Raw genomic sequence first — 26,744 nt, forward strand, 5'->3', positions numbered from 1 at the left:
TTTCTGGAAATAGGTCCAGACTCAGAAACTCATTCTCAGTGGCCACTGGTTTGATAGGGAGCTGATGGAGGCCGAGGCCTCCCAGCGGAGATCACACCTATTCTACCCTGTTCCTTCCACGGTCCTGGGGGGTGACCCGGGCAGGCTCTCCCGGCACCCCCTTCCCCTCTCATTCCCCAATAGGAGTGCTCAGTACATGAGAGAGGGAAGGCACAGCCTCCTGGCCAACTATTCTGGGCTGGGGGCCCCGTTCCCAGCCCTGACTCCCACATTTCTGCTCTGCTCAGTGCAGAAGCTTCTCCTCTTCACCCCGTCCTAGGGTGTGTTCCTAGGCCTGGAATGCTGGTGACAACGTGACAACAAGTGCCATTTACTGGAGGCAGCACGGCTGGTCAAGTGGAGTGCAGACCACATTTTCTCAGACCCATGAGCTGCGATGCAGGCTCTGCCTCACCCTGTGTGAGCCTGGGATTCTCAGCTGTGAGGTGGGCCTGGAACAGAAGGCACCCTGCCAACAGCACACGTTCATGGGGACTCCTGTCCCCAGGGCCAGGGAGCCCTCATCCCGGCTGTGGACATTCCACGTACCATCCCCTCCTATGGGGGGTGTGGGGGCCACAGTATCTCCAGAAAACGCATTGGCCTCGAATCAGGGAGCAGCTGGGAACGCTGTGTGGACTGGCTCATGGTTTCCTCCTCGGCCCCCTCAGCTGCCCCAGACTTTGCTGGCACACTGACTGTTTCTCTCAGACCTCTCCTCAGACTCAGGCTGCTTAGACAGCCTGATCCCAGCGGGAAGGAGGCTTCTCCCTGATTTAACTGCGCTGGGTCAGCACTGGGGCCCCCGAGGCCATCTCCACTGGGGGCTTCTGCTTCTGCTCACTTCCAATTCCCACTTCTGGTTCCATTCAGTTTTCTTTTTTCTTCTGGGGGTGTGTGAGCGCATCCTGTTCTTTCCTGTTTCAGCTGGCTCTCCGCCCGCCCAGGCCCACTTTCTACTTCCAGGCTGCTCCCACACAATAATCCAAAAAGGGCACCAGACGGACAGCGGGCGGTGGCAATGGGAAAACTGCTTCTGGGTTGGCAACCGCTCTTTTCTGAGGAAAACCTCACCACTTTGAACCTCAGGAAACACTGCTCGGATGGGCACCCCACAAACGAGGGCCGACAATCTAGGGGACTAGAAGTGCAAAACATTTAAATAAGTTTTATGAAACCCAACAGTGTGTCAAGATCTAGATGGCCAAAAAAAAAAAAAAAAAAAAAAAAAAAAGGAAGAAAAAGTTGAGAATACAGGGATTTTACAGCTCATTCATTACTTGGGGAAAGAAGGTCCTCTCAAAACGAAGAAATGATGTAGAAAACAGATGTGCTATCTGCCTACTTGAAACTTCAGGTTTAAAAAAAATTATTTATAAGGAGAGGGCATGAAAATTTAATTTAATGTTCACCTTAGGTAATTTTGTGTCTTATTGTTCATAGCAATTACCATAAATCTGCATATCAATAAGTGAGAACAGATGTCAGTTGTTACAAGTGCTTGCCAATCAGGTCTGTTAGAAAGTGACAGATGGGTGGTTATGGAGTTCTCATAAGGCCCATTAGCACATTCGCAGGAAGTGTGTGTGGTGCGAGGGTAGGAGCCGGGCCTTGGGAAGAACGGAAATCCTGTGGGTTCAGGAGACACACCTCACACCCAGGAAGAGACTCCAAAGCAAGCCTCTCAGCCCCCCAATGCAGTCTTTGTAAACATCTCCCCTCCTCTCCACTCATCACAGATATCCTTGGACAGTTTTCTCTGGGAATGGATCTCAAATTGATGAAAGCCTCACCATGTTGTGGTTTGAAGCAAATATTTGCACTCTCCAATTTTACTGTTACTTTTACAACGCCGACCAGACATTCTGAAAGGGACTTACTACCAGCTGTACTGAGTATCAGAAGCAAAGTGGAACTCTCCTCTTTTTCCGCCACTGCTTCATAATCTCTATAATTTCCTAATAACAATCTCTCACCCTAGGGAAAAGCAACCCACTCTTAACGCATTTGAAATGTCCTGAATGAGAGGGAGGCAGGTTTCCTGGTACTGTCGCGGAATTGTTTCTTTTTGAGCGGAGTTGGGGCTCTCGCTGCATTATTTCTCTCTATAGCTCAGCCTTGCTGGTTATGGCCAGCTAAACTGTGGCCAGTCACTGCAGCCTGGATATATGCAAACACACCTGACTTTGTTGAGACACTGAGTGCTGTTTTATAAGCTGGGGGGCAACAGAGAGCTCAGTTACTAGATCAGGCTGAAGTGGATGTGAAATTTGAATCAGTCACTTACTAGCTTAGTGACTTTGGGCAAGTTTATTAATTAACCTCTCTAAGCCTCAGTTGTCCCAACCTGCAAAATGGGATGCTAATGGTCCCTACGTCATAAAGTTGTGATATTTGGGGATTCTGTGTTCTAGCCCATATGTTGCTCCTCACTGGTACTGTGGTCTCACATAACTTATTTAACTTTTTTATACTTGCTTTTTCTTTTTTTCAATTGTGATGCTGTAACAAAGTGGTGGCTCCATCCTTGGCATACTGTGAGGATAAAAGGTATGATTATTTCAAGGAGCTCTGCCCAAATTGTAAAATAGTACTGTTGTTTTTCTAACTTGATGCTTTTTTGGGATGATAGTTGTTACAAAGAAATTTTTGCTTATTCCTTTCTCAGGAAAAATCCAGACTCTGAGCCCAAACTCAGACCCAAGTGTCTGAGATTTCAGAAACTTGTGTAACAAATACCACGGTTGAGTGAAAAATGGACAAGTTTTTATTAGAAGTTTTAAGAGGGAAAACTCAATCAACTTCAAAGATGCACACAATGTATACATAAAAGCATTCAGCTTATAAAGATTTGATCCCAATCTATTTTCTGCTGTTAAATTCCATCTCTTTTATAAAATCATGGAACACATTTAAAATTAAGTTTGAAAGGAAATGGTAGGGTTTTTTTCCCCAAAGTGTAGTGGGTGTCTCATTCAGTTTTATTGATGCAACTACTTAGTAGCTTATCATCTAAAATTTCTTTTTCTGTTTTTTTTTTCTGGGGAGGGTGGAGTAGGATTTATTTTATTTTCTCCTCAAACAGCAAGGCTCATTCAAATGAGATGTTTTAGACTCTGTGGATAAACCTCAGTCCCCTGAAGGACAGAGATTTATGTTCTGAGAGTTGTTCACACAAAATATATTATTGGTTTCTGAAATGAAATTTCACTCCTTTGGTGATGATACTCCAAGCTGGAGTCCTTGGATTTCCACGTGGTGTTTATTACATGGCACTGCAGACACAAAACTGGCGTTTGAACTGTGTGGGTGCCCCCTCACGCCGTGCCACAATTTCAATCACTCGAAGGCATTTTAACCTCAAGTGGGGTTCGGGATCAGCTCCTGGGCTGCTCCAATCCCTTCTACTGCGTGTGTCATGTACCGTGGGCTCTCACATGTGTGACCATCGACAGCTCATTCACGAGTATACTGTCCTTAGTTTACATAATGTTTCCTTGTGGCTTAAATAGGAGGCGAACGCCACATTTCTTAATTAAAAAAACCAAAAAACAGGCATTTAACTTAAGTGCCATTGGGAACATATCCAAGACATGAATTTGAGTTTGTTGGTTTATAAATTTATTCACTCGTCCACTCAAACATAGTCACGAGCACCTCTTTAGTGGCGTGAGGGCTGGGTTGGAAGCACTGAGACTCAGGGGTATCAGAGAGCTGAGGGAGGAAGGTGAGGCCAGAAGGGGCTTTAGGGGAGCAGGGCAGGGGTGGGGAGTGCTCCCACATCTGGGGAGTTCTACTTCCTCTAGAAAGTAGCCTCTATTACCAGTTCCCTATAGAACACTCCTGAGATGACTGGCAAAGACAAAAGGTAAGCCCTACTTTTGGGAGAAGATGAAAGAGCAGAAGGCCATTCAACTGCATAGCTGAAAAAAAAAAATACACCCCACACTAGGGTGCTTTAAACACTGAGGCAGATGAGACTTGATTATGCATCTGAATGGAGGGAATCCTTTACAGGAAAATCGCCCAGCAGGCAAAGCCTTGACATTGACTTCCTTAACACTCTCCATACTCAAGGTGACTGGCAGACATGGATGGGATCATTCAGCATTTGATTTCACAGCCTGTGCAGACTTGAGGTGCTGAATTTAGTATGCTGAAGATTCAAGGAAGGGGTAATTTGGAAAGCCCAGTGCATTTACTGAATGCCTTTACATCAGCCATCTGCTTGATGCACCTTCTAAGGTGTTTCCCACGTAGCCTCCGTTTTGAAATGAGCACACACAGCATGTGAGCACTAATGTCCTGACCTGTGGCTGAGGAGGCAGAGGCGCACACACCTCATGAAAAATGACAGGGCAGTCTGTCCACCCAGGAGACTCGCTTGGCAGCTGCCTGAGGACCCAGCGACCTTCTCTGCATAATTCCACTGTGGGAGTGGGAGAGCCTGAGGCTTCCTTGAAGCAAAGACCCTCATTTTGGATCAGGGTGGGTCCATACTATTAGAAGAAAAACAAATCTTGCATTGACTGAAAAGGTGACAAATCTTAGCATTTATTTTTGAGCTTGCAATCTGGAGGTCTTTCTCTTTTTAAAAAATAGAATACTTCTGAATATTTTACTTATGTCACTCCAATTCCCTTCATAGGACTAAAAATAAATTCACCATTCAAAGTGATTCTGAACTCCAAACTGTATTCATAAAGATACAGATGAATGATTTAACTGCTTATCATTTGAATATATATATATATATATATGTTTTTCTAATAATCCAAAAGCTATAATTGCAACAGAACAAGCTGGCGGTGCCAGGAGATTGAAAGCCCAATGAATAATTCTGCAGTACTTCTACTGTAGGCCAGTGTGCCCCAGTAGACAACAACTCAGCATTAGCCCACGAGGCCACAGAACTTGGCTGAGTGACAGAACACATATCAGCAGAAACCTGTGTATGCTCATCGAAAGTCTTTCCAGATGCATTCAAAGAGAAACAACAACAACAACCACAACAAAAACCAAAACCAAGGATATGTATTTGGGGGGAGAAAAAGAGAGGGTAAAAAGGAGGTTTCATAGTGACAGCTAAAGAAATCTGGTTTTTCTTCTGCACATTCAGGTTTCATTTCATTGACTCATGGTGCCCTTGATGAAAACAAACTGCCTGATTTTTATGTGCCAAAAATCTGTTCTTCTTTTTGCCCTCTCTCCCCACCCCTCTGGAATCGAATAAGGAAAGAGCTTCCTTACTGTTCCTCTCGGCAGGTTAATGGCACCTGTGCTCTGATTTATTGCTTGGGCTGCCTCCCCTGGCCCCGTGGAAAGTTCGGGTATCAGCCTGGAAGGTGACACAGTAGGAATGACCTTTCACTAATCACTGCACCTCAGTTACTACTGACACAGCTCATTAGGAAAAAAAAAACCCTTCATGAGCTGGCTTTCAAATCCAGCCACACTTTGATTTTCTGAAGAACAAAGATGACACTTCCACACAAAAGCGTCCTATGCCCAATTCTGTCAACTGGGGCACCAAGTTAAAAAAGGCACCCTGTTAATTGTCTGTGGTTATCAAGGGACTAGAACTGTATCAAAGATAGGCCTGCAATTTTGGCTTTCATTATGGAGGTCAGGACATTTTTATTGACTGCCTGTTATTAAAATTTTAGAGAAATATTAATCATTTTGGCTGCTCTGGATATAGGAATCCTGTTGGAAATTCCCCAGTACCCAATCCCATTTGTGTTTTTTTAAGTAAAAATAAATAAATAAATAAATAAATAAATAAATAAAGTGTGCTATGCAGGGATTCTCAGCCCCCTCGTGTTGTAAGTGTTAGAAATACCAGAGGTAGGAGAACGACTTTTTGAGAAGCTAAAGTGAGCAGGACTGCTAATTGCTCTTAATCCCTCTGACCCCTGCCTCCCCACCTTCCCGCCCCCATTTCAGACAGAAGCCCGTCACAAGGAAAGGCAGGATCCATGACTCACCCGCCATTTGCTGAATGCCACTGAATGCACCCAAATTGCTGGAGGAGGTGGCCTGCTGCAGAAGCTGCAAAGGAAAGGGAGAGTGTGAGAGGGGGCAAAGGGACTTCCGGATGAAACTGGGGACACATCCAGTTTCCTCTGTGTGGATACAGTTGGCTGCTGCTGTCTCTTAATGGCCTGAAGGTTCCCAGAGTTGGGGCTGCAAATCCATAGTAATGTCTAATCTACACTAAGAACATAGACACTGGGGAAACTCAATAAACGCTGCTGCCTTAAAACAATTAACCAATCTACTCTATTTAACAACCAGGTGTTAAATCTATAGAACCGACATGGGTGACTAGTGCTATCTCTCTGTCATCTAGTAGTTGCTGTAACTCAGCTCTGTCAATCTCTTGGTCTCGACTACTTTTCTCACAGCTCAGTTTCCTCCATCCTTTATTAGAAGCACATGCACTCAGTGACTTGGCTCAAGAGAGAAATCATCACAAACTCAGACATAAACGTGTGTCAAGCCATGGTTACATGACCAAGACAGTGGTCACTCACTTTAAGACCATCTTCACGGGCAGAGAGAAACATGCTATTTGTCAGCATCTTTTAAAAAAGAAATGAACGTATCTGTGAAAAGGTGTCTGCATTTCTCCTTAGAGCTTTCCCAAACACATCCCCCAACCACGCATAGAATCAGTGGGTACCACAAGGTAAACGCATGTGGCTACTGTCCTAAAATGCCCCTCTATTTGCCCAATTGGGTTGAATTATATGTTAACACTGAGGTGCTATATTGTTTGACTGGATTGATCTCTTTCTGGTAAGGTAGATCAATACAGACAGTTTGTATATAGGAGCAAGCATGTAGTTACCTCCTCTACTCAAATGTACATGGGTACCACAAAGCATAGACTCACCAAATTTATGATTGAAAAACTGTTATGTGCCTTGGAGGAGCAAGATGCATTCACTATTTAAAACCCAGCTTTCAGAATTTAGTTGGAGCTCTGCGAAACATAACTGTAGAGCACAGTCACTCCTCGGGGTAAGTCAGTTCAACAAGGAAACTCCATGATGAATATGACTTAGATATGGGCATTTGCCAGTTGACTTAAAAACACCAAGCAGAGTAGGGTATCAGTGGCTGTTTGACCGAAGTCTTAGTGACAATGCTGTTATGGGGACTAACATTCAGTCACCAGAAAAGTGTATCTAATGTTCACTCATCTCTCTTGACTTGTTGGAATAGATTACATCGGTATCACACACACAGAGACACACAGACACACACACTAAGAGAGGAGGAAGAAGAAAAAGGTAGGGATTACACATTTTGATGGAGAGAAATCCCTTATCATGATGGTTTGATTACTTAATTTTTCCATTCTCTTGTGGTTGTGACCCCTTATCCCTCCTCCTATCAGATATTTTTAAAAATTAAAGTTAAGCAAAATTAAAACAGCTTTGAAGACATTTTGAGGCATTAATAAAATCTACTGAGATAAGTGGACATACCTGGAGTGTTGTGAAACTATTACTGAGGGTTCTTTCCACTGAACACCGTTCTGTGGGGAGCGGGGGTCAGCCCCTCCACACGGAGGTGGGGAATGCCTTAAAGCCAAGGGCCCTTTCAGAGACATGGGCTTTCATTCGAAAGCAGTAGAACAAACATGGCAAAGAAAGGATGGATGCTCATGAGAACACATAGAGAAGAGTGTATAGAAATGTGTTTTATAAATGAGGATGAGACGAATTCTCTTTCAGGGTACAGAAATCATTTGCAGATGTGACCAAAGAAACATGTACTAGAGATTTCTGTAAGCCAAGGGGGATGGGAGATGTGCCAGAAGACCAGGGACATGCAGACAGCCACGTGTCTTTGAAAATGATGGGGAGAGAAGCTGGATCCTTAGACAATGTGAAGAGGTGAGCTTGACTTCAATTTATAATAAAACTTCTTTCTTATATATGCAATTAAACAGATGGTTTGTGCACAACTGAAAAGCACGAGCTTGTGGAAAACAAATATTGTTAACTTAGACTCATTTTTCTCCTAAAATTTCTAGACTGATAGACAAAGAAGACACGGCAGAGCACATATAGATTTTAGCAAGACATCAGGCAATATCTCTGATGGTGTCTCCATGGATCAGATGGAGAAATGACGCGATGACAGCAAACTTGGTCAAGGCTTTCGGTAAGTGCTCAGGTGAAGACAGGAGATGAATGCTCCTCGTTCATGAATTGAACATGTATCGAGTAGCTATGACTCACTGGACCCCAAAAGGCACTGGGGTGAGGTGGGGAAAATGTGGACTAGGAGCCATGTTTGTCTTCTGAGAACATGGAGGGAACACACAGAGGAGTGAACCCCATTTGAGTACCAGCAGCATGACTTTGGGTCACACGATGCAACTTGTTTGAGTCTCCCTTTTTCTCACCTGTACAAGCAAGTAGGGAGTCTGAGCTGTCAAGGCCACTAGAGGACTATTTTATAGAACAATATGTGTTCTGCTATAAAGTAAGGCGAATGGATGATACAATCCTGAGAGGAACGGTTAAAGGTGAAACAACAGCATCAGGACACAAACACATACCTGCGCGCATGCACGTACACACACAGACAGAGGCTGGAGAAAAAGACCAATCTCACAATATGAAGTTATATTAGTAAACATGGAGTCCAGCATTTGGGTCCCAAAACAGAAGAATGGGATAGAGTGGCAGGATTTGGCAGTAGTTCATGTAAAGATAAATAAAAACTTAGAGAAGTGTTAGCTGCCTTCCATCTTGCATGGGACATGGTCACTACAAATGCCACTCTGAAGCTACATTAAAAGATTTGAGAATCCACACTAGGGGTCTGTGCTGTTTGGGTCTTACTCGGGGAATTGTTTTAAATGCTGGTGACTGTATTTGAATAAAGACATTGGCAGAGTGAAATGGGTGGCTCAAAGGAAAACTAATAAAGTGAGTTCATAAACAATGAAATGGGAGGGATGGTTGAAAGAATTGGGTCTATTTGGCCTGAATAAGGATTAATTTTTTGGTGTCAAATAGGTAAAGTAAGAAATATATGATCTTGTTGATACTGTTCCACCGGGAAGACCCAGGATCACTGAAATAGAGTTCCACGGGGATTTCATTTGAGGTCCCGACGTGGTATGGACTAACGTCCGAGGCAGTGAGCTCTCCAAACACTGCTGCCTTGGCACCCTGACATAACCATCTATGAAGCATGCCGCACCCCTTCGAATGCAGGATTTTATGACGTTCTGAAACATGGGCTTAGCCTTGTGGGACTCTGCTCAGCCTCTAGCAGGCAAGAATTCAAGGAGTCACGTGCTTATGCCAATCGAGGTAACCTGGAAAAATATTCTGCATCAGTGCTGATTTCAGTAATTTCCTGGGATTCAAAATGTCCCCCAAATGAATTCTCTAGCATACTCAGGGGACAAGCAGCCTGGAAGAGTCACAGCGCCGCCCCCTGCACTCACCGCCAGGTACTGCGGGGTGAGTCCGCCCAGCCCCGTCAGGTTCCCCCAGGTGGCAGTGTTGAGCTGCTGCATCTGCTGCGCGAGCTGCTGCTGGAGGCGCCTTTGCTCCTTGTCCTTCTGAGTGTCGGCGAACTTCACCACGATAGGTGAAGAGCAGCCCTGTGGTCAGACACAGCGGAAAGTGGAGGAGTTACAGCCTGGTCGCATCCTCGCGTGACTCAGCACGGGGCCTAGCGCTCTGAACTATCTTGGAGCACATGGGAGGGTCTGGAATGGTTTTTAAATGGTTCCATAGTCCTTCTTCTTCTCTGAACAGCACCATCAACAGAAAATTCCAGATACTGTCATTGGTTTCTTTGGGGACCTGGTGGTCGGTGAAGCCATTTACTTTGTTGCTCTGATTATTAAACTGCCTCTCCTTCCTTCTTCTTGTGTCTTCCTTCAACCTTCCCAGGACTCCTCAGAGACAAGACACCTTATCAAGGTTCTTTAATTAAGCTTCCCGGTTGGCTTGTCTGAAAGACAGACCTGTTTTGTGTGTCTGCCTGTTCCTACATGTGAGGGGGGAGGGGGGGAAGTGCGGGGCTGGAGGGGCTGGGAGGGTGGGGGAAGAGTTGCAATGGGATGTGTCTCATTCTTTGTGTTTTTACTCTTTTCAATTTTAGGTTATGTATTTTTGAACTGTGGAACTGTGGGGATCACGGTGATCCAGCACTGTAATTGGGAGAAGCGGATTTGTTTTAGAAAGAAACGTGGACGAAGGAAGGAGATACTCAGGGAACATAGGCATTGACCAACGTAATCGTTCCCATGTTTTCAGAAAGAATTCTCTTCCTTCTGTATCACCTCTACTCTCCACAGTCCCCAGAGCTACTGCAAACCAAAAAAAAAAAAAAAAAAAAAAATTAGTCAAAGGAGATGAATCTTAAATAGCAAGAGGACTGTACTTGGCTTCTTTTCCTTACCGCTCTAGGAGTTTCTTTCAGTTTTCATTTCCTTTAAAAGGCAAGGAGTAGGGGTAGTGAGAGAACATGGCCAAGGGTTATATGATAGGACGAATTCATGTTTGATGTCGATAAAATCATTAGGGAAAATAAGGGCCTAAGACTTCCATTGGCAGGCACCTTTTAAACATTTGCACTTGGTAAAGACTCAGCAGAGACATTTTCTCTTCCCTCCCCACTCTTTTCTCCTTCTTAGTATAGCTTGCTTACACATTTCATCACAATTAAAGCTGTTAAAATTTGCTGAGGTAAAAAGAAGTAATTCTACCCAAGTGATTAAAAAAAAACTTTTATTGAAACTCAGCATAATAGACCTCCCTTATTCCTCTCAGAAATTTTATATTCCTATTTAAATGAGCTTTTCCTTTCTCTTCCCTTTGGGTCACTTTTCCTTCTCCTAGAAAACACTCTTGCATTTTTTTTTCTTATCACCATTGGGTAGTTATTAAGGATGTAACTATGAGTAAGTGAGGCTATCATGTCTGCTATTAAACAAAAAATGTGAGGAAAATGAGGTGACTGTTTGAGTGTTGGACTTCCAGGGTATCGGTCTTCAGCTCTGGTAGCCAGTGTCACAGTACAGAATGTTGAAGGTCAGTAAATTGCATAAAAGTAGTATTTCCATCATTAAAAAAGATCTAGACTTCATTTTTTAAATCTGCCCCATATTTCAGCATTTCATACTTTAAAGAGGGCAATATATTCTGAAGATGAAAATTATACAGAGAAAGGGTTTTGCATGGAAAAGGACTGCTGTATCAAATTTGTTCTATAACAAACTATAGCATCTGCTCCTAACAGTACCTTTACTGTTGTTTTTCTTTCTTCCTTAAATACCAAAAAATGATATAAAAGCAGAAAATCAGGCCAATGATTATAGTTTAAAAAAACAAAAAACAAAAAAGAACAAAAATCTTGCTTAAACCATGAAAGGGATACATGGGATAGGGACAGATTGGAGGACAGTGGAAAAACAGAAGGCACGATATTAAAAAAAATTGTTTTAAAGAACGTGTTCTTTTAAACTTTAACATTCACATCCTTTTGAATTAGAATCTCTTAGATAATGCATCTTGGTTAAAGATGTGAGCCAGGGTCCTGAAAATAATGTAATTCATTAAAAAAAAACAAAACAAGCATCAGTTGTACAACTGAAATGTAACTGCATAATGCACAATTTTCCATTTAAATGCCAGTAGTATTTGAATTAAACAAGACAGTTAAGTGTGTGAGGGCCCTGTTGCTTAACCATGGATGTCCAGATTAAAACAAGTGCATCAAATATGATTTTTTATAATAAAGATATTAATAACAAAGGACGAAGGAATTCCTAAGACTCAATATGCCCCATTCTCTGTAGCAGAATCTTTCCATTTAGAGAGCCTATTTTTCCTTGGGTCGGGTTCATACCCAGTTCTGCTTTCTGTCCTTGAGCTCTCCGTCTGTGTTAACATAGGAGAAGCCAGACCCCCACGTCAGCATTCTGCGTGGCTTTACTTGGGCCACTCTGAGTGAAGGAACTGGGGGGACAATGTTTTTAACAGAGCTGAAAGAACTTAGGCTACATACTTATCTAAGGTGAGACTAATTTAGGTACAAATCATTAGATTACAGGAAATAAAAATAAGAATGAAACACGTACATAGAAGGTAATAAATACAGGTGAAGACTCTCTTTTTCCTAACAGCATTTATTTTAATCTCCAAACTGAAATGAAGCTGGAAATCAGACTGATCCACAATAATGGAGCAGCCTACGATTAGAAAAAGGGGGACAAAAAGTATCACATGTATCACAGCATGTTGTGTAAGACTGGATTGCTAGATATTTCAAATCCTGCTAATTATCTCCTATCATGTCCGATTTTCACCTGAGCTTGCCTTCAGGTAGGGGGGAGAGAGTGTCTTAAAAATGCATTGCACTGAAAGGAAAACACAGTGATTATATAAGATATGTTAGAAATATCAAAGTCAAAATGAAGTTTGAAAAAGACAATAGGCTTTGCAATGCTGATGTGAAAACTCAGAAAAGTACAATAAACACTTAATGACAATGCCATGCACACTCCTTTCCTCCCTTCCCACCCACCTTTTAGCTCACTGTAAAAAAGTTGCCCACAAAACATGACGCATAATGAGCACTTAGCTCCCAGCATGCTTTGGGAGATGCAGCATTGCAAAAAACAAACAAAACAAACAAAAAATAAAACCCCCAAGAGATGGAGGCAAAAAAAGCTCAATTGATAAAGAAAATCTTGCATTATTACATAAAATTGAAAATATATTTTTCCCCCAAAAGATGAAAAACATAACTTCAGATAACACCACAAGGCCACCTGTGGAAAAGATCACCCATACACAAAGATACAGTGTACGTAATACGGCAGCACATGCACTCCCAAATGGTTCTATCAGACAGTACAGAATAAGGAACAGCATGTCACTCTTGGAATGCTTTTGTGCAAAATTCTGCAAGGCCATGACCCAAATCCCAGACAAAAGTAAGAGTCCTCTGTGTGCATTGGACTCGTGGGCGAACACCCACACCAGCGTATTCGTCGTCCCCAAAAGCCACTCTCTCTCATTAGGAGACCAAATTTGAGCCTTTATGTTTCTTAGTAATTGGTCATTGTTTTAGTTAGGAGACAAATGTACTTTTTAAGGGGACTGTCATCCATGATCATTGTCACTGGTTAAACGAAGTAGGAGAAGTAGTAACTTTCTCCAATATTCTTGATGCAAAAACAGAATTCTGTTTGACTAAAGATAACTTGACCCCACATTAAAAAACCAAAACCAAAACCAAAACCGAAAAAATGAACCCTGTCAGCACAGGGCAAGGTGTGATTTGGGGTGGGGCTGTTCATGGCTCATCGTGCCCACCCTGTGCTAAGGCCCGGATGTGATCCGATCCTCTAGATACAGAACGATAAGCTGGCTTAAACTGCATCATGACTTTACATTGCGGGCCCTGGGCCACTGCAATAAAAGGCTCAAAAAAAAAAAAATAATGGAGACTAGGGGGAAGGTTTTCCTAAATGTACTTCAAGTCATTAGGGGAGAAGTTCAGGGAAAGGGGAGGGGGAGAGAGAGGGTGGGGGCGGGGGGGGGGGGTGAGAGAGAGAGAGAGAGAGAGAGAGAGAGAGAGAGAGAGAGAAAGATTGAGAGAGAGAGAGAGGCTATGAATGAAGGAAGAGAGATGGTGAAAGTTTAAATCTGTGATTGCCATGTGAACAATCCACACAGGAGACAGCTGCGTCACCATTCCCCATCATTTGCACAGAGAAAACAAAGAAAGGGCAGACGATACAGTACCTCCATGGTCTGAGACTGATGCATGCCTTTGATTGCATTCTGTGCCATTGCCCTTGTAGAAAATGTGACAAACGCACAGCCTGTGGGAAACAAGGGGACAGGGAGCAGGAAAGACAAAAAACAACAAGACAAAAGGGTTGGACGCTTGTTAAACCAACACGGTCTACGAGAACTGCCACAGGACGACACTGTTCTCAGTAGTACATAAAAATAAACAACTTCTCTCTTTGGTTTTTATCTTATTTTGCTTTTTTAACACACAGTGCTGACTTGCTAATCTGACCAACGCAGAAAGATCTGTTGATTGATTAGTTTATTTTTTAAAATGGAGACGAGGGGAAGGAAGTTGGGTACTCGTTTTAGCCATGGGGTTTGGCATGAGCAAGATCTAGTTTGCATTTTCTAAAATAAAAAGTTGCTATTTTACATGTTCTGCGTGGCTCATCATCTTTACTTGGGGCATCCACACATTAGGGCTTTGGATTTCAAATTTTAGCATCGACGTGTAAGTAGCAAACAGTAAAATCCTCACACCAAGGGCAAATGAGCAAATAAATGCCAAGAGCTTGAAATGTCAGCAAATAAATATATCTAATCTCTGCTGGGTGGTTAAAAATATATATGGATAAATATACATTGATGCCATTTAAGCGCAAACCAATGTACCAAATGCTGCATACACTATTTAGTGCTTATTAATTACGAACAAAAACAAATGCTCTATTACTCTGAGAAGATTCAACAGTGTATATAAAGCAAAATTTTAAACTGTGCATTGGATTTTTTCATTTGTACAGCATCTTCATGACTTTTGGAAGTTGTGACTTTCTGATACATATCAGAGATTTGACCTAAAATCTAACATTCTCCAGACAATGTACATTTCTCTGAATGTCTCCTGTGAGATCCATCCAACTTCCCCTGGCTCTTTTTCGTGCGTTCTGTAAAACAACTGGAATATGTAGTGCGTTTCTGCTCCTTGCAGCAGCGTTGGTCACCATGCAGGTTGCTGCTCCAACTACACGGCTCACTGCCCTTTTCACTAATAAAAACACTGCCTTTTGAAATTTACATTTTATTCATCATGCACCCTTGGGCTTCTTTGAGAAAGAGTCTGTGAAATTAATGCCGATTCAGGCTGATTTTATAATAAAACCACAGCACACTAAAAGCTTAGCTAAAGCAATGCAGACTTATTTCACTTATGATCTCTAATGACTTTAATAGTGCATTGATTTTCAGCTTCTTTAGCCTTGCACAGTTTGAACTTAGGTATCAGAGAATAATTTAGTGTTCCACTCAATTTCCTCAAAACATTACTATTATTACTACTTAGAAGGTTTCCAAATGAAGCAGATCTAAACACAGAGGCTGCAGCCTGTTGTCATCTCAGAGTAAACACAAAGGAAGTGGAATGCTGGCATCCACAGTGAGGGACGTTTGCCCCTGCAGCCAGAAAGCCAAAGAGAAGTTCTGCATCCAAACAACCAGAGGACTGTTTGGTGTCTGTAAATCAATTTGGGAGCCAAACACTATATTTCCTTCTTTGGCTCTGCATGTGTACCTGGTGAGATTATCAAGTCAATACTGTATTAGCACCTTTATCAAATGGCAATGCCTGCCCATTAATCCCAAAGCACAACAACATCCAGTCATAAAACTAAGTCAATGCATTTTTTTTTTTTGCATTGTGCTGTAATTTTTAACACACAAAAGCTCTCAGTGCATGGGAGATTCCTCTCCCATTCCCCTCCCAGTGAAGCTGGCCTTCTGAAGCCTGAATTACAGCTCGTTCTGAATGCTGAGATGTTTCCTATAGTTCCCTGACACTACAGCAGCTGGTGAAGCTTGTATTTAAACATGCGACCTGCGCCTATACTGGCTGCAGCGTTTGTCATCAATAAAAGCAATTTGGCAACCTTTTCTAAGGCACCTAGATGATGTGTGTAATAGAGTGTGAGACAGATGACACCACCTCTGCTGGCTTCCATGCTGATGCTCGGCTCTTACATGCTAGAGTCCCAAGTTTACCATCCGTTTCAAAGTAATCTTTCTTCAAAACCATTGTCATTACTATTGATGTTATTAACAGAAAAAATAACACTCAGAGATTTCCCTGTTTTCATTTCTTATCTTGAGACTACAATGAAGGCCAAAGCAAATAGTCTAATGGAGATATAGCTGACAGCATGCAAAGCCTGGACTAACTCTGCTTTTAACAGTCAGGAAGATTGTTTCATTCAGCTCATTTGCTCTTATTATCCAGGACGATGTGCTAAACTCACAGTTTCCAAATGGAGATTAAGAATGCATAAAAAACATATAAAATGTCAACAAAAATCAATCAGGCACAGTTTATGCATTTACCTCAATTTCGGAACAAGCAGAACTTTTGTAAATAACTTAGTGAGAGAGATATAGTAATTAGCAGGTCTCAAAAGAAAAGTGTTAGCAATAGAACAATAAAATTATATCTCTATAAACTCAACCCATTGCCCTTTCGTCTACGAAACCTGTAATTAAAGCCTGAATGATGCTTCTAATTACATGATCCTTATCCCATCCAAAAAAATGATCTGACGCATCTGATGACTTCCTTAACCTTTTTATTCTATTGGCAGTGGTGCGGTAAGAGAGAAGTTGTCTCCTTAGGGGCTCTGTCAAGTTCTGAACTGTGTTCTTGAACTGTGTTCAATTGTTTAAGAGGGAAAATTACTGTCATTTATAAGTGAGAGCATGTGATAAAACAATTCACTCTCTATGCTACTCTGGGTGAAGTGAAACAACTTCAGAACTGAATGTTTTATGGACTGGTAGCTTGTTAACCTTTGTAATTTCTCCAAAATGGGAGGAAGTGGTAGTCCTCGGGCTAGATTTCAATTTTCTTTTCAACACCATTGACGACATTGTGGTGGCTTTAGGGTTAGGCCTCAGATCTGGGGCTTTTTACTAACATAATCTCCTACACGGAGATTGCCTGCCAGCTCCTTCTACAAGACAACAAGAAGGCTTTCTATTGGACAGAAATAACTTAGGTCATAAGTGTCCCTTTCTTCAATTAAGAACAAGCTTCTGGGCGCAGTGGGGTAGCCTGATCTGGACAGAAAAACGCTCTGCTCTTGTACGGTCCACACCTTAGCTTTTCTAGACTGATGGATATGCTGTCTCAGCAGTTAGTTCTCTGGCTACTGACCAAAATACAAGAGAAAGTAGACTGGGGAGAAAAGATACAGGAACCAAAATAACGAAGCTACATTTTTTTTTGGATAAGGTAGGGGGTTAGGTAAGATAGCCTGTATACTACTGTCTTAAAGCCTCTGAATATATAATACTTAAAAAAAAAAAAAAAAAAAGAAAAACTTCCATCTGTAAATGTGGCTAACCTGTCATTTACCTTGCAATTATTTATTGTCTCCACTTTCAGAATGTCAGAGATTGCTAATAGAAATGAAAAGGAGTTGAATTCTTCTTATTGCGGTAAGGTTGCCTTCTTGCTGCTAAAACAGATAAATGATTGACTGGGGAAAGGTTTCACAAAGTAATTTCCTCCTACAGACAGGATCTAAGGAGAGCACGCAGCCCTGTCACAGAGAAGATTTTGGAACCCATCTATTACACTTGTCATTTCAATTGAAAGGATATCTTAACTAAGGTGTTGTACCTTTTCTCTTGGCTGCAAGAGAATTTTTAGGGAACTAGATGAATTCTTGCTCTGCACACACACATAAAAAACACAGGCACTTTTAAAAGCACGTACAAATGCCTGGGCCTCTTACTTTTCTGCTACTTCTTTGAAAGAGGTACAGCAGCTTGATGTATTTCCACTGAAGGAAGCATGATTTAAAATAACTTGTGCAGCAAGAAGGAGATTTCAACCTAGAGAAAACTCATTTATAGATTCCATGCAGCTGAAAAAAGATCGCAATGCAGACAAATTTCCTCACTGCATCTTTTTAGCAGTGACAGGGGTTATTAAACATATGCTATCAGTATCATATTGGAGCAAAAAAAAAAATTTCACACTCTAACACACGAGCGCCAATGATGGGTCTGTTTATTTAAAACTGGCATGGAGAGATCATTCATTTATAGGTCCAGAGGTTAAGTGCTGACAAGGGCTTAACAGTTAGCAAAATCTCATCCCCAAGATGAGACGGGACGACCGTATTCGGACCAAGACGACAAGATGCAATTAACAATCCAGGGTGCAACTGATAGAAGTTTCTACATATCTGAATGCTCAGGTACTACATGGGTGAGTATAAAATGTCGGAATCAAAACTGGGTCCCTCTCTGTGTGCATGTTTTAAGAGTCAAAAGCCCTATCCTAACATTCTGATCAGATGTAACAAAAAACAAACGAGGCCAGTCTGCGCTCGCCAACACCCCCTGAAAATATTGCCAATTCATTTGTCAGGGGTTTTGGCAAGAGAATGTTGGAACACCATAAACACAGCTGGCATATTCTTAAACAAGCAGAAAGTTACCTTACATGGCAGTGAAGATTTGAATCCATTTTATGGGACAGAAAAATGAAAAAATTCCTTCATTGTCTTTGAGTTACAGATATTGACTTGCCATGGTGCAGAAAACCCTGCAGGTTGTACCCAAAAAGTTCATTCCGACTGTGGGCTTATGGGTACGTGAGAACATGTGCATTGTAGGAAACATGCCAAGGTGACATTATCACGTGAATGGACTGGCTCAGGAGCCCCGAGCTTGGATTCTGAGAGCACACACCTCTGTCGACTTGCCCTGTGTGGGCGCCTTGCCCGGTGTGCCTTGTTTTCTCGTGCCCCAGAGGTGGATCTGCCATTGCAGAAGGAGCTGAGTCTCATGAAGGTGCTTGAAAGCATGTCACACCAGGTTTTCCAAGTTGGAAAAGAGGGCAGAATGGGTTACTGCCTCCAAAGGGGAAAATGCATGTACGGATGTGGGCACACTGTGTGCTGTGAGGCAGAGTCCTTCTGTTGGCGGAGTGGCTTCAATGTGCTTGGCAGGAGCTAGGTGCCATCTGTGTCGTCGCGACAATTTCCTGGGTGTGTGTGTGTGGGGATCAGTCGTGGAACTTGGCATAGACCCGTGTGCTGGTGAGTAATAGGGGGACTCGGAAATATAGGCTTCCTCACTAATTGGTAAATCCTAATTTTTTTTTTTAAAATAATAGACAGTGATTCTACCTGAGAGTACAGCAGGGCCTGACAGGTGCAAAGGTGCAGGCCCTGGCAGCCATGAGCCTGGTTCTGGAGGGGGGGGGAACCGAGTCAACAACCTGGAGGAATCGCAGCTTACTGCCTATCGGGGGGCGTCTAAACCACTGACGTGCCACAGAAGAAATGACATTTGCTACCTGGGGGAGGCCAGCCACACTCACTGCTCCCTTTGTCATCACCATTCTTGTGGCTGAACTGGGAAAAGCAAAGGAAAAAAAGTAAACCACTCAATGACACCGCTCCCTCATCATAACCAAACGGTTTGATTTAAAAACTTTTTGATAGACTAGTTTATACCCTCGCTTAGCATTAGAAGGTACTTTTCAGAGCAGCCATGCTTTCATTTCACTTAATTTTTAGCTATTTATGTTTGAACCAGCTGAGCCAGCAATAGGCACTGAGAACATAAGTGCTGAGCGCCCTTTATCTGCAGTGCCACTAATGAGCGACACTTATTAATATTTGATTGGAAACTGCAATTCTTTAATGAAAGCAAAACACTAGCATGCAAGAGAATTGTTCTTTTAACAAATACACTGATTCAGGAGCAGTACTCTGTACCCAGGAGCCCCTGGGTCCTGCTAATTGAAAAGCCTACCACTGTCTGTCTTTATATTTCAGAACAAATGGTTATAGATGACTATTTTCTTTTGGGCCATGGGGAATTCTCATCAGTTCACCAGAAATTATTTTTCCATTAAAAATAAAAAATAAAAATGGGAGGAGGAAGATTCTACTCTTTCCATTGAGTCTTCATTCCATAAAATATTGATGAGGGTTTTCCATAACTTGTTTCAGAAACACGCTGCTTCTGTGTCTAGTGCCAGCTAATCAACCAAATGGCCAAATTGGCCGGAGTCTCCCATCAAGTCCTGTGTCCTGCTCCTTCCTAGGAAAGTTTGGGCTGCTTTAAAAAATCTTATCTGCAGAAATAACTCATGTGTGCTCAAGGAGCTCTAGTCGCTACGGGCACCAATGCCATTCATTACTATGCCCACAGGACAGATGGAGAAAGTGAGAGGGAGGGTTGCTGCATGAATCGGCCCATCCCAGGAGAGGGAAGACAGAAGCCAGGCCTTCCTAACTCACGGTCAAGGTCTCTCTACTAAGTCACATGGATGGTATGCTTGTAGAGAAAAACCTTCCACGTCTCTAACTAAGGAGGCCCTATGACAGATGCAGGTCAGATGACTGCTGCATTAACAAATGGGGAAACTGAGGTAGACAGGTAGGAAGATGAGCTGATTATGGTTGCATTTCATGTCAGGAGAAATTCTGGGATGGGACCTTGAGGTCACTGACCTCCAAGCCGCTATGAATTTCACTATGTGTAATTCAGGAGCCTGCTTTTCTGTTCTTGCTATATGCCTTGGCGAATGAAAAAAATGCAATGGTAACACCGAAGAGTGACTGAGAATAACAACAAGAGAGAATGGTGGTTCTAATTACAAAGTTGGCAGCAGAAAAGGGATTGCAAAAATATTATTGTGTGTTTTCTGCATATTTTAGTCTTCGTTTAGCCCCCTTGCCTCCCCCAGCCCCGTGTTCTCTCTCCTGGTTTGCCGGCCTCCGTGGGCACACGTCTATCGTAACAGCAGCAGAACCAAGGTATGACCACATGGCGTGCATCTGCTGGGATGGCACAGGGGGCCCAGGACGGACGCCTAACATCCTGCTGTTGAGCGAGGCAGGACAGGGGCCGCGGGTGGGCAGGTCCCCAGCACGACGGACGGCCTGGGGTGACACCAGTGATGGCACAGGGGGCAGGCCACCCATGAGCCTGGGGCACTGGCTCTGCTGTGTGGGGATCTACCTCAACGTCGTGTCCTAGTCAGCTTTTAGAGAACCCCATCTTTTCAGTGAGGGTTTTGTAACAAGGGGTTCAGACTGTCAGAGGACGCATACACTCTGCTCTCCAGCCTCCTCCCCGCTTTTCTACTTTTTTAAACACCTTCAGAAGACAATACAGGGATCACAAGCTTGGAACTGTTTGTTCCACCTCCTTCTAGCTTTCCTCTAGACTCCTCCGTTTGGGGAGCGGGAGGTGGATGTGGGTGGAACACTTTTGTTCTCTGGGCTTGCAATTCTAGCAGCTGACATCGTGAAGCGTTCTGTCTAAAAGTCAAAAGAAGAAGTGTTCTTTCTCACGTGGTGCTGACTTTATGTAAGACTAGGGAGACGGGTGAAAATCAGTGCCTTGATATGCAAGGCCCTGCCTCTTCTTTCCATACTTGGTTTGGGAAGCCAAGTTCTGTCCCAGAACCAGAGGCTGCGAATGAAAAGACATTTCTAAATAGCCCCACGGAACTCGCACTGATAACTACATTAGTAGAATGAAGTCCTCTTCGTGTTGCCAACATACGGATTTCTTAGAAGAACTGAAAACGATGTTTTACAGCCTTGCTTTCCATTGGGCCTCCCTGGACTGATGGGGAAACTGCAGTCGGACGGGCGTTCACAGTCCGTGACTGCCTACGAGTGGTTTAAGGAAGGGGGTGTGTGGCATTGCTAAGGGAGATGGCAAACATGGGGAGAGAAGAGTTATGGCCAGCTACGTTGTACAGCTGCTGGTTTTCATCTGTGCTCGGAGCCACCGCCTCTGTTTCTATCATGGTGACAAAGAGGAGCCTATAACCTTATTCTGGTAAAAGTCATTTATCTGTCACTGAACAGACTCCCTGCACGCAGGACTTTTCCACTTGGAAATAAAAGCCTGATACCCCAAGATGGCCCCGGTTACTCTGAGTCTGTCTCTGCTCTGCCCTGCGTGGGAACATGGACCTCTTCTCTTGGTTTGTATCCCTGTCGAGAGGCCCATACCCTTCACATTTCTCTTCGGCATGGCCAGAAACTAAGATGAAAACAACAAACATTCTCTCTCCTCCTCCACATTTCTCTCCCCCTCCCCCAATACCTACTTCAATTTGAGACTGAAAAGGGATGTGTAACAGGGCAGCCAGCTGGCTTCCCGCCTGACAGTGATAACCTGAGCTAATATGTTGGCACCAAGACCTTCCCGACTTGAGAAATAAAAGGTGATCACTTCGGCTCCGGTGAAAAGTTCAGGTTGGATAACTCTATCACCTGGGATGTATTACAGGGTAACCTCTTGTGCGTGCGGCGCCTACAGCTACCTTGACTGGGACAGAGCTCCAATCAGCACTTCAGGAGAGAAACCTGGGCCACAGCGCACTCACCTCGACTCAGCCCATCAGGTCCCCGGAGAATCCGGCACTCTTCTATCTGGCCAAATGGAGAAAACATCACCCTGATATCATTCTCATTACATTTCTTCGAAACCATTCCTATGAACAATTTTCTGTCTTCCACAGCTAGGAGATAAAAATAATGCATGAAGAAAGGTCATCTTTTTCCTTGAAATCAATGCTTCAAGACCACATCAAACCGGGTGAGACTGTGCCCGGGTCCCAAGGCTGACTCTTCAGATTGCCAGCTGCCCCCACACATGCCACCTCACCTCTGCTCCCCCCACCTGGTCCTGCCTGAACATGGCATCTTCTGTGAGCTTGCTCTTACTCATGAAAGGTCTTCATAGGGACACAAAACACCATGAGGACCTTCCCCCTTTGGAAACTGACCCTAATGTGTGCACGAGAACGTTAAAGTTCCGTGTAATCACTAAACACTACCATTCCATGGAGGTATTTTGGGATACGGATTTTCTTTGTTTCTTTTGTGTGTGTGTGTGTGTGTGTGTGTGTGTGTAGATGTTCTTTTAACTTGAATGACAGGGAAAGAAAAAGGTCAGGAGAGGAAAAACAACAGGAGCAGATGTAGTAGAATAGGAAACAAAACTTTTAACAAAGCATTGGATGGAGGAAAACATCCTTCTCCCCCCCAACCCCCCCACCGGTTTCAAGTAGCTTCATCCCCAGGGACCCAGACTAGCTAGGGGAGAGACCTCCATTCCTCTGCAAAGCCAGTAAATGACCTTTGGTCCTTGGCTTGGGCTGTGCAGCCCTAACTGGGGCAGCACATGTGGTCTGCATGTTCCAACGAAGGAGGAAGGAGGTTCTAGTGAAGAGCATGGGGCTGTGGCTCCTTGAGAATCATGTCAGGACGGCCTGGTGCTGGGGGTGAAACGCATACCAAGGAAAGAAGAAGGAGGGAACCATTCTCTTCTTCCCATTCAGAGGCAGGACTTTGGATGAACAGAAATGCATTTTGGGTATCGGAACAACAATGTGCAAATTCTAACCTTGGAATCTGACGGAAGTCAAGGGAAGGGAAGGTTTACTCAGATGACCTGGGAGACTTTCCTCAAAATCTGCAAGCTGTGCTCGGGACGGCTGGCCTACATTTAGCATTACAGGCATAATTACAGCAGCGTTCTGGACAGTGTTGGCAGTCTCTTTTTATTTTATTTTATTTTTTTAAGAGAGAGCAAGAGACTGTCACAGAACCTCTCAGGGAGAAGTCTTACTGTTTCACATGTTTCATTTCAATCCATTTCTTCAAATTAAAAAGAAAGACAGCTGGCTGCCGCAGCTCCTTAGACCATCCTGGCTTACGGGAAGGACTATGCCGTCCATCACCATGTAGAGACCTTTCTTTTTTTTTTTTTTTAAATCTGCATTATCATCTTGTCATTGCTATTTAATTGGCTTTTATTTCTGTTTTTCTTATTCTTTTCCTGGACAGCATCTCATTTTCGTTTACCCCACAAGAATGCATTCTAGACTTGTCGCGTGGCCTCCGCCCTCTGGGAGCTGGGACAGAAGACCCATTTGTGAAGACCTCACAGTGACGCAGCAGGAAGGGGACAGGGCGTTTGCTCTCGTGAGGCGCTCTCCAGCAGAATGTGGCAGGAAAGGGACCGTTCTACACACGTTCACTGCAGTAGTTGAAGCCATGCGTGGCTCCTGAGCACTGGAAAAGTGGCTACTGTGACTGAGACTGAATTTCTAATGTAATTTGATGTTCACTAATTTAAATTTAAACAGCCACATTCTCCTGCTATATTGGACAGTGTAGTTCTGAGGGGCCTAAGTGAGTCAGCTAAGCGCTCCTCGTCACGGAACCCCAGACTAAAGTAAGGAACTGAGATGTTTGGCCTAACTCTAAAAGGGACCCCGAGGCCTGGCAGGGGGGAGGGACTTGCCTGGGGTCTTCAGCAAATAGGTGGCCTCACCTGGACCCTGACCTACTGCCAGCCCAGGGTTCTTTCCCACTACTGTGTTTCCTGCAAGCCCAGAGAAAGCAGATGACGCTTAAAGGGAGAGCCATGCTGGGAGTAAGACTCAGGTCGGAGCTCCAGCAAATGTCATCCATTAAACAAAGCATCAGACTCTAGTTTTTCCCTTTTTCTCTTTCCTTTCTCTCTTTCTTAAATGCTGGAGAGAAGGTGGGCCAGTCATATGCTGGAACTGACTGAGTACTTGGGGGTTCGGGGGTGCTGGCGCCCAGAAACCCTTCCACCAGTCTCTCTCCATACTTATGGCTGCTCTGAAGATAATGCAGAGAAACTCCAGGGCTCCAAGGAGTACAGCTTGAAACCACAACTCCACAGTACTTGACAGCGATGAGCTGTGCTTCACAGACTTTGAGAAAGGCTTGCTGGAAGACGTGACGGTTACGCTAGCTCTTAAGGAGCTTGGGCAGGGCCGGATAGACTGGTGGCGGGAGGGGGGGCGTGTACTAAGTGGGCAAGGTGCAGAGTCAGCAAAAAGTAAGGACCACGTTTGGGACAGATGGAGGACAGCAGCCTGACAACAGACACCATTTTTTGCTTCATCTGTAGAGAGGGGCTCAAGGTATCAGGAAGGTGACAGACGGTCCAGGGCCTCAGCTCGTGTTGAGACTCATCAAGTAGACACAGGCCATGGGGGTCACTGGCCGATTCCTGGAGGAGAGGGTCACTGGCCGATTCCCGGGGGGGGGGGGCACTGGTCGATTCCTGGAGGGGGGGTCACTGGCTGATTTCTGGAGGGAGGCCACTGAGGACCTGTTTTCCTGTTTATAGATAAAAAATTTTAAATGTAGGTTCCTTTTTCTCCCTTCAGAGTAAGTGACTGCCACTGCCCATCTCCTGGGAGTTAGGGAAAGCACAGGAAGTCAAGGGCAGTGTTAGCACAACAATGATCAAAGTGCTGGAAACATGAGGTGCCCCCGGTAAAGGAGCTTCCTTTCCCATGGGTGTTTGTGGTGGCAGGACTGATGACTCCAGACCCCTTCACATGTGAGAGGATGCAGCATTCTCTAGAACCAGAAGGGGACAGGGGTGGGACTGACTGCTGTAGGCAGCAGGGCAGGAGTGATTTCCAGTTGCAGTTCCCACCTTTCATCTTCCTCCTTCCTGGGGCTCCCACCTGAGGAAGCTATGGCTGATATCTTTACGAGAGTAAAAATAAATTCTGACTCTATTTCTTCTGATTCTAAAGAATCTGATTTTGGTTCTTCGAGACAAAAGAACATGATACACTCCCAGTTGGTCCTTGGTTTCACTGGTAAACCTATAACTATGGCATTTAGCTAAAACAATTTGTAGGTTTCGAGCGTTAGAGGAGTATGACACTGAACAAAACAGGTAGTTCTTCAGTAAGCTGAAAAATGATTTTCTTACTAAGATGAATCTTAAGAAAACGGAAACCATTTAGGACAGACTGACTCCTTCGTCATCATGAAGGGTAAACTCAGACAGGCAGGGAGACAGACAAGTATTAACTAAGAAAAAAATGGAACCTAGACCATCCATATACTATTCCAAATGCTAATTTCCTGCGTGTGTGTGTGCACGCACACGCATGCGCACGCGTAAAGGAGGCTGTCTGTTGGCAATCTTTTGCTCGTCAAGAGTGTTCTGTGGTTTTGACAGCTGGGCCATGTTGGCTTTAATGGCAAAACGTGGACAACCACACATATCCAGCTTTCCGCTCCCTGAGTTTTCCTGATTTTCCAGTGAAAATGTATTCAACAATTTCTTCCTGGGATTCCCACGCGAAGGATCCCTAAACAGCTTTGTCAAGATTTCAAATAACTACAATTGTCTTGAATCCACTTAACTTTTTCATCAATGTTTGATGAATGTCTTGGTGGGTTTTTCCTAAGTATTCATGGGCAATAAGTATCTCACTTATTTTTTTAATCCACAATGATGCTGATCGCTTAAATAAATCTACCATGTGCATAATATTATGCTAAATGCTTTAGGGGAAATTTAAAAAGAATGAAAAGATAAGGTTCCTGACCTCATGGGGAAAAGTCTATTTTCCTCCAGGATAACCAATGAATAAATGAGGGGAAATGCTTTTCTAAGTACTTTATAACGTGCTATACAGGTGGGGTTACTATCACAGATAACAAGAGATCTGGAAGGCTCTCTGGACCAGGGGCCATTTCAAGATCTCCTTTCGTGGTTCAAATAAGAAAGGGTTAACATTAGAAGTAGGGACTTTTTTAAGTTCGGGGAATAGAAACTTTTTTTTGGTAAAGATTCCCTAATTGTAAGCCTGTGCTAACACCCTGGTATACAACCCGTCAAAGTCACACCTGGGTTTGGGGTGGCCTGAATTAATTAACAGGTTTACAATGTGTTAGTGCTAACATATGGCATTTAATTAGTGCCTTCAAATAAGCTAGTCTCTCCACTTTGAATTTTAAAATTATTTCTTCGTCTTCCAGTAAATCAGAACGTGACTGGATGGGTGTGATTCCTGTGTGTACTGCAGCCTTGTAA

At 43.6% G+C, this 26,744-nt stretch overlaps 1 protein-coding gene across 47 annotated transcripts in view; it reads right to left on the bottom strand.

Moving 5' to 3' along the window:
• The window catches only part of CELF2 (CUGBP Elav-like family member 2), a 786,924-nt gene that overhangs the window by 51,145 nt on the left and 709,035 nt on the right, over positions 1–26,744 (bottom strand). For 26 of the 47 annotated variants that reach the window (XM_081046687.1, XM_081046681.1, XM_081046693.1 and 23 more), the window contains 4 exons: positions 22,246–22,380; positions 13,836–13,915; positions 9,518–9,676; positions 6,027–6,090 (listed from right to left, as the gene is read on the bottom strand). In XM_081046687.1, the coding sequence (XP_080902813.1) occupies positions 6,027–6,090; positions 9,518–9,676; positions 13,836–13,915; positions 22,246–22,380 (438 nt within the window). Of the gene's footprint in view, positions 1–2,517; positions 2,575–6,026; positions 6,091–9,517; positions 9,677–13,835; positions 13,916–22,245; positions 22,381–26,744 lie in introns of all 47 variants that reach the window. The other 21 variants (XM_081046697.1, XM_081046675.1, XM_081046678.1 and 18 more) reach the window with 2 other exon arrangements.

This window comes from Rhinolophus hipposideros (genome assembly GCF_964194185.1).
Source record: "Rhinolophus hipposideros genome assembly, chromosome: 1".
Classification (NCBI taxonomy): Eukaryota; Metazoa; Chordata; class Mammalia; order Chiroptera; family Rhinolophidae; genus Rhinolophus; species Rhinolophus hipposideros.